Source organism: Haliotis rufescens, unplaced genomic scaffold, assembly GCF_023055435.1.
Source record: "Haliotis rufescens isolate VD_foot unplaced genomic scaffold, xgHalRufe1.0.p SCAF_1, whole genome shotgun sequence".
In the NCBI taxonomy this organism is placed as follows: Eukaryota; Metazoa; Mollusca; class Gastropoda; order Lepetellida; family Haliotidae; genus Haliotis; species Haliotis rufescens.
The window spans coordinates 70,765,039-70,774,075 of NW_025963779.1; the positions used below are offsets into that span (position 1 = coordinate 70,765,039).

General features: G+C 38.6%; 1 protein-coding gene across 1 annotated transcript; it reads left to right on the forward strand.

Annotated features, from left to right (window-relative positions):
* The first annotated feature begins 4,255 nt into the window (after positions 1-4,255).
* LOC124119484 (cell death abnormality protein 1-like) lies at positions 4,256-8,762 on the forward strand. The gene is made up of 5 exons (XM_046482001.2): positions 4,256-4,385; positions 5,038-5,145; positions 5,888-6,877; positions 7,828-7,918; positions 8,173-8,762. Exons 2-5 carry the CDS (start codon positions 5,079-5,081, stop codon positions 8,417-8,419), a joined length of 1,395 nt encoding a protein of 464 aa, XP_046337957.2. The 5' UTR covers positions 4,256-4,385; positions 5,038-5,078; the 3' UTR covers positions 8,420-8,762.
* The last annotated feature ends 275 nt before the right edge of the window (positions 8,763-9,037 follow it).

Below are 9,037 nucleotides of genomic sequence, written 5' to 3' on the forward strand. Positions count from 1 at the left end.
ATCACGTTGACTCGATCCTGCTTCAAGCATACCAATGGCTCGCAGACGCTCATTTTCGGACAGGCGTGGCATCTCGTAATGTTGAATAATTGCGTAATTTTGTTGTTTTTCTGAGTGGTTGTTATCAGCACGATGCTAAACAATGCATATGGAATCCCGTTAACGCACATGTTTTTATACCCATTCTTGGGTAGTGAAATGCAACTTTTGCATGGAATGCATGCTTTTCTGTAGCAGTTGCGTTTTGTGACTTGATTCCATACATGTACTACAAAATTGAAAACCAAACTTTACTTATTTGAAAAATACACTAAAATATTGGTGTCACAGGAACTTTTGTTGTTGAGTATATGTTACGATAAACCATCGTTGATATGGGTCGGTTTCGCGTGAATATAATCTAATTCCTCCCCCAAGTCAGTAATAATCCAGCTCTATGACGGCGGCCTGTAAATGTCCTTGTGTAGGCCAGACAAACCAGTGGTTGGTATATTGAGCAAAGTCACATGCAACTTACCAAGTCACCGGGCTCGACCATCCAATGATGTCGCCACTCATGACAAGGTATAGTGTAGTGGGGCATAGTGTAACCCGGATCATCGAAATGAAAGACAAACCCATTGAAATATAACATTTAGTTTGTAAAGCTAAATAAGCAACGAAAACAAATGTTAAAAATACAAATTTACAATGATAACAATGTTATAGCGACAACGGCCTACATGAAGGACGTGTGCTATAAATATATCGAAACTTTGAACGCAAAGACCCGCTTTCGGTTTCGAATTCAATTTAGCGAATTTATTGTTGAAAAACTGCGGATTGAAAACAAGCTTAATTGCTTGAAATGACGTCAAAAGTGTATCTACATAAACACCGGTAAACAAACAGTGTTAAAACAATCATTTCAAATTGTACCTTCATTTATGAAATTATGAAAATATTGTATTTGAGTTATCAAGATATCAAGTTGCTTATAAACATTTGATTTTATACACATTCACTACATTAATCTGATTTATTTCAATCAGTTTTTGGAATACCCTTTTTGCAGTTTGAGCTACTTGATACATTTTTCTGCATCTTCATTCAATTACCACACTAAATATCGAAACCTTTTACCAGGAAATACTGTTTTGTCAAAGTAAACCTAGTGTCCTGGATCCTGTCTCTTTTTGGACGATGAGATATAGATAAGGCTCTGGTAGGAACTCACTCATCTCAAAGGACGTGGTATGCTCGGTACCAAGGTATTTAATAACCCCTTGAATCTTGACAGATGTTATGGACGTCATGTGTATCAAACGTTTCCGGTATTCACTAAGAAACAGGTGAGCGCTTTACTTCATTGACAGAGACTTTATGGGTGAGATGAGTGAGCTGGGTTTTACGCCGCTTTTACCAATATTCAAGCAATATCAAGGCGAGGGACACCAGAAATGGGCTTCACACATTGTACGCATGTGGGGATTCGAACACGAGTCTTCGGCGTGACGAGCAAACGCTTTAACCACTAGGCGACCCCACCGCCCCTAGAGACTTTATGACTAACAAGCACAGGACACATATACACCTGCTAAAGACATATTCAGGATAAACGACGGAGTTCCTGGTGCCTTGTTACTGTTGAGACGTTGGAATAAATGAAAGTAACAAATTTATTTTGCATTTGGGTTCTAATCGAAATTACTTAATACGTACTTACTGCAAAACAATTGTTCCCACGAAACCCGGAAACATACGGTTCAAGTAAAAGTAGGGAATAGAATCAGACATGATTTTGGTCACTGCTGCGTCTTCCACATGTCTCACGCTTGACTACCATGTCTATCAACGCTTCTAGTTTTGTAGGCAAGCGTGGTCATGGAGACGGAGTTTAATCATATACAAATTCCGTTTCAAAGGCATCAATTTATTATCAATCGCTGGTTTCCATGTCTCTGTTATTTTATGTACCAGCAATTAGGTTAACATTGTTATGAGAGAATACATGTTCGGGATTGTTGTGTTACGACGACACCTGTATCACGATGGCTTATATAATATCGAAAGTCGACCAGACGAATCAGTGGTCAATAGTGTGATGATCGATCCTCGTCGCTCCCCAAAGGACACGGTTTAAGCACGACTATCCCCACTTCAGTCTGCTCTTACGACATGCATGATAGTGAGGACTTTTCATCTAGAGACTTCAGGGGGTTACATTATATAATACTGGACTCAGTTGATAGTCCCATGGAAAAAAAGAATGTAATCATCCTCTGACAATGACCTTCACACATGCTTTCGGCATATCCAAAGAATCACATTGATAATATGTTACATATTTTGTTGTCCATGTAACATTTTTTTTTTTAACATATTACATTAGCTATGGCGATAGTTTAAAATCTGGAAATATTAAGCATGGTGAACTACAAGTACACAGGTTTATACATGAACATGATCAAATGAGAATCATTGACAATACTTTGGAATGGATTTTAAGTAATATGTATGCTAGTCTAAACATTGGCAGAATGTAACAAAACAAATTGGGTGGACAGACGTCCTTCAAACATGTTAATGTCATCATAATTAGGTATACGTATTCGACATATTTTTCAAAATAGAACTGTTTGAAATCCACCTCGGAAGGAGAATGTCACACGAACGTCCACACAATTCTACCCGTGTACATTAAGTGTAAAAACTGTGTCAGAGACGAATGCTTATTACACGGGACAGGTACATCCGGATGCAATAGCAGATTGTCTAGTGATTAGTGTGATTGAGTCTGCTGTGTCAACTGCGAGAACAAACTGTGTTAGAGTAACGAAACCTGTGAAAGATGAAACTTAGGATTCTATGGATCACATGCAGCACTCGCTGTAGTAACCAGACATTTGACCGGCGTGGAACTTGTTGAAATTGCAAAGACGGTACCTTTGACTTTAATGAAAACTCGTTAAATCACAGGTTACAGGGTATGCTAGTACGGAAAAATCTTAATCATGTACTTTTGAGACAATACAATGTGTGCGAACACCTGGTATGACGCGGCCGGGGAGAGAACCCCGGTGCTACCTCTACCACTAGACCACGGAGGCGGTCTTCAAAGTCAGTGGCTTCCATTACTATAATAAATGTAGTCTGAAAATAGTGTAAACCAATGTCATTATTTTATGCACACAGAGCAAATGTACAAAGTTATAACACTTTCATGAATGGGATTGAATGTAGAATGTAGAGTTAATGTCTATTGTACATCAGTGTTTACCTACATCAGAGCTAAAAGATGAAGGAGTGACATCTATATATCAGATAATTAAAATCCTTAAGCAACCAAACAATCTCCGAACACTATATTAACCTGCGTGATAGTCTAATGATAATGTTCCCTCTGTATGAAAATCTGAATTGGAACAGCATATATGTTATCCTATAAAATAATATGTAGTGAGTAGAACAAAGGAAAACCATCTAACCAGCTTCTTGATCAGCGGCGGTAATATTAGAGACGTCATTTGATTGTCACGTGATGGTACCCCATGACCTAATACTGGCCTGCAAATCTCGACAGCTCCAGCTGAAGCCAGTATGGGGTGATAAAAAACGCTTTTGTTGAATTAACTTCAGTACAAGACACACACAGGTATGAGGCTACCATCACCTATATTCAACCTAAACCTTCAGCCAGGCGAGGCAGTAGGAAACGTCCGTTTAATCGAAGATCACAACACAACTTCTATTTCCCGATGCTGTGCATGTTTTGATTACTGGATTGATATACAATGAATACAAATGGATGATAATAAAAAGTTCATATGTACATGTACACTCATTAAGAGAACAATAGACCTGATAAAAAGATCTACTTGAAACAATGATTTTTATTTAAATAAATAACGCTAATTGAAGCTATGCCGTGATATACCGCCCAACATATATTTCAGGAAGAAATATACTACCATGCAAATTCAAAGTCATGCAGGGTTTCTGATGTCAATTTCAAATAATTTGAGGAAGCAGTGCGAAACAAACTTTCTCTGAATAATTTTAATTAGGGTTAGTGTTAAGGAAATAGAAAGTATGGTTTTCAAAAGCGACGTCAGTATATGTACATCGGAACGATCGCTCACACGCAAACCATGAAGGTAAATGAAGTAAAGATGTGTAAACTATCTTTCTAGTTTATATTATATTATTGTACTTTTTCCCATTCACATCTGATAAAGATTCATAGATTTGTATGTTTGTTGCATGCATGCTCACAGCTACGTATGTGTATCCTTGCAATCGACATCATTTTTTTCAGGCACCACGTTTGATTGACAACACGACTGATTTGAGATGTATCATCTGCTTGTACATACTAGTAGCAGCCACGACTGGAGATCAGACAGGTAAGTCAGTAAATGGAGTGATGGACAGATCGGTTTCCACACTTATGAAAGACGTACGTGGTGAAGTACGTGTATAAAGCACACACTCTAGATACCATCACTTGTCTAACGTTATACTATTCCTGACTTACCATCACCCAAGAGACATTACATGACATTAGTCAGAAAACCGATAATTGAAGGGCGATTGTAACCTTTGCGGTATATGAACACAAATAGCCGGCAATGAATGGCACTGGCCTGCAGAAATGCCATGCCTTTGAGTGATCAGTGGTTTTACGTAACAGGTCAATCTTCCCATGGCGGACATTATTCCCAGTGTATCGATATTGAACAGAATAGTTGGTCGCCGCGGTAGTCCGGGCACAGTGATGTGTGTACCGTTGTGTTTTACATGACTGAACAGCTACTTGTTGTTAGAATGTTTATCAGAATGAGTAAATTAATCACTTTCTATCGATACATTTTGACCTCGTTCAATGGAGAGATACTGTGCACAAATGATCTAACCGGCATCATCCCTTGTGTAGTATATGAAGGGTGGGGCCATTGATATCCTCCCCATCCGTGATAGAATAACTACTTAAAAGCAAGGAATTATAAATATATTAAGGTAGATGTGTATTGTCTTAGCCATGTTATGACTTTACAGATAGCGTAACATGCCGGGATACAAGTGCGTCCTGTCGGAAGATGAATTGTGGACAACCAGGTATCGATGAAAATTGCCGGAGGACGTGCGGTCGCTGCAACTTAACGGGTTTGTGTAACTTTCTTTATATATCTATCCTTCTGAATAGAATGTATTAAAATATGAAAGACAACACAGCCAGTATAAAGATGTTTAAAGTAGTACGATTTGATTAAACGATATATATCGCTCTACCAACAATATCCAATTATATATTGTCATAAAATTCTATTTACAGTGAGATTTGTGTTCCTGTGATATAATGCTATTCCAGACACACCACGCTATCATATAGAGATTGTATGTTGTATTCACCACAACATGTTCTATCCTTTGGATAGATATCATGCGTAGGCATTCAGTCAAGTTTTTCTTTGGGATCAACATACAAATCCCACATGCAATGTATATGTAAACAACACCAGTTTGCATACAGTATTATATCTGCACGCATGTAGCATTTACCATATCGTACTTTGCCCCTATCTGCAAGTACGGAGGCACGGGTGCCTCAATGATCTTTGAAGCTGCATATCGCTATGCAGAATTCTGTCCTTTAGTCCATTTGTTCGTGGTTTCGAATCCCAGATGCTGTCCAATTATTATCCTTTCTTTATCAACACCCTAGTACCGATTCAGATATAACTGAAATACGTTTCAAAGAGGCGGGGTCACATCTAAAATATTTAAAATGCATATTATCTTTAGCTTTAAGTACTGTTTTGCTGTTGCATGAACAACGTTGCGAAATGAAGATATTAATCTATAACTTATGTTTGTTATACAAAAATATGGTGTGTTTTTTCTCCAGATTGTGCAGTAGGTATGTACAGAAATGGCGACTCTTGTACAGCATGCCAGAGACAAAGTCAAGATGACCATGATGAATGTACAAGAACATGTCTGGTAACTGGAAGATGGGGAGAAGCATGTGACAGACAATGTGGGGATTCATGTCAGAGTCTGAGTTGCTATCAGTGGTCAGGGGAGTGTGTTCATGGTTGCACTGAGGGTAGATATGGAAGACTGTGTGACCTCAACTGTGACCACTGTGGCCTCTGTGGGGACGGAGTCTCAAACTGTGCCCGTGGAGATGGTTCTTGTATCTGTGGATGTAGGGGGAACGTATTCGGAGTGAAATGTGACAAACAATGCGATAACAATTGTCTTAATACATCATGCAATAGCACAACAGGAGCATGTACACATGGATGCAAACAGGGACTGTTTGGAAAGAAATGCAATACATACTGCAGTGACAAATGCCTACATGGTACATGCTACCAGAATGGATCATGTATTGCGTGTGTGAAGGGACATTATGGTAAAGAATGCCGGGAGAAGTGTTCCAGGAACTGTGGTAGTGAGACATGTAGTAGAGATGGGAGTTGCAGTCCCTGTAACCCAGGGTACTTCAAAACGCAGTGTCAGGAGAAATGCAGCGACACTTGTCTGAATAGAACATGCAGTCAGAACAACGGGACATGTTATTATGGTTGTGTTTCCGACTGGCATGGAGACACATGTGCTGTTAAATGTCCTGAGAACTGCGCTACTGACAAATGTAGCAGAGACAACGGTTCGTGTGCGGATGGATGCATAGATGGTTCCTATGGTCAACACTGTAACCTCACATGCAGTAGTAATTGCACAGACATGAAATGTTCCACTACCTACCCAGGTGGAAGTAAACCTGCCTGTACTTTGGGGTGTAAAGATGGAGTGTGGGGAGACTACTGTGACAGTGAGTGTCCTGACCACTGTACAACCTGCAACAGAAGAACGGGTACCTGTCTGAAATGTGAGCATCACTTATACTCCTGTAACAAGTCCTGCAGTAGTAACATGGCGAGGTTATGTACCCCTGGTTGTCAAGGTGGCTACTTTGGTCAAACATTTGTTACTTGTCCATTTAATTGTATTTGTTTATTTTCACTATTTCTCGACACACATTACAGATCGGAAAGGCAGAGGATACAGTATTTTACTGCTATCATTTTTCTCAGGCTCATTTAAGTTATTATCGGAACTGTGTAACACATTACAAAGTAAATAGTACAGTTGGCCAAATAGTTACTTTCGATTATTAAATTCGGGTAAAGTCCATATTACATAAAACGTGTAGGAAATCTAAAGAATGTTGTAAAGAAATGCAATCATGAACATTTATTGTCAAACAGAAAATTTGAAGAATCCAATAAGAAGCTAGACCATTTTCATTGTATAAACATGTCAAGATATTTCAATCAAAATATCAAAACAGTCTGAGGGTGAGTGAGTTGGTTTGTTTATTGGCTGTTAGATGTTTTCCCGTCCGACAAGAATAGGATATTCGACAAAAACTGTTTTCATATTCCCTGTTAATGCTTCCTTGTGAAGTTGTGACGTTGCATGCTTCAAAATGATATAAATGGAAACAAACGTTCATTAGATCAGTAAGCAAATCACTTCAAAGAAATAAACTGAGTGAGTGAGTGAGTATGATTTTACGCCGCTCTTAGCAGTATTCCAGGGAGGGACATCAGAAATGGGCTTCAAACATAGTACCCATGTCGGGAATCGAACCCGTGTCTTCGTCGTGACAAGCGAAAGCTGCCAGCAAAAGCTACTTTTTTATATTGACATATATTGAGTGAGTGAGAGATTGAGCTCTGAATTCATCTCAAGAAAAAATGAGTTTAGTCATGATATCTTGACCACGTGGGTTTATTTAATATTAGAATGTTATTGTTGATCTAATCATACTTTCAGTTTCCTACGTGCAGTCCCTTCACAGGGTGATCGTCGTCTTGTCAGCATGTCTCGGTGTTCTCCTGCTTGTCATTGCAGTCATAATCGCGAGGTGAGGCCTTTGTAAACGCTTTATCATACAGACGCCAAGTCACGTCAATACAATAACACATTCAATTAAACTGAACTGAACAATCTATTATATAGCCGTTGTATACTTTTGTGTCCAAAGTAGTTGGCATTATCAAATCTCCCAACCCTACAATATTTACAGAAATCCCTTCTTCTTGATTTCTATACATCTGAAGCCTTGCGCATGTATTATTGTACACTTTTACCTTTTTATCTTGAATAAATGTATTTCAGGAAGAGAGAGTGTGCATGGTGCAAAGTCTTCCAAAGAGGTATATATCTATCACCAAGCAGCCCTGACAGCAGACCAGGCGAAATCTCACTGCAAGAGTTCAATGGATCACGTGACAGTGAAGGGTCTCGGTATGCCGTAATTCCGGATATGAATAACGATTCCTCTGTGGAAGAGAGAGGCTACGAACAACTGAATCTACCCCCACCAGACACTGGCTACACGCCGTTATCACATACTTGTCAATGAGATGAACTTGTCTGTCAATGAAAATCCCCTTACCCGTGTAACTGCAATTTTACTATATCATCAACAAATGTTGTGTCGTTGTCACCTTCAACAATAATTATGTTTATTGTCAATCTTGTGTGTATATATATGGTGTATGTGGCCTTCGTTTGCTCCCCTTTATTCCCTAAACCAACCTATTGTTTTCGGATTTATGTGTGATATCTCATAAGGTAAAATTTTCCCAGACTCGTGCTTGTGTAATTCGAATGTAAATTTAAAGATTTTGTTTTGATGAAAGCAACAAATACATATTTGATTCAATGTGCACTCCAACTTTCTCTTTGTATTCGGTTGCACACTCATTTATGTTAATAAAGCATATTAACGTTTTTTATAAAACGTCCTTTTCCTTCGGTCTTATTACATGTGCTTATAGTTATGTTATAAGGATATCATGGAACTTAATTCAGTATCTAAACAAATATATGAAAGGAAATTTTCACCTTGACTCAACACCACGTACATGGCGTATCCCAAAAGGCCTGGTCACTCAGAGACAAATCAGGAAAAAAGTTATAGTTATATTTTTAACCTTTGTATGATTTTTTCATTCAATGGTTGGAGTTAAACAACCAT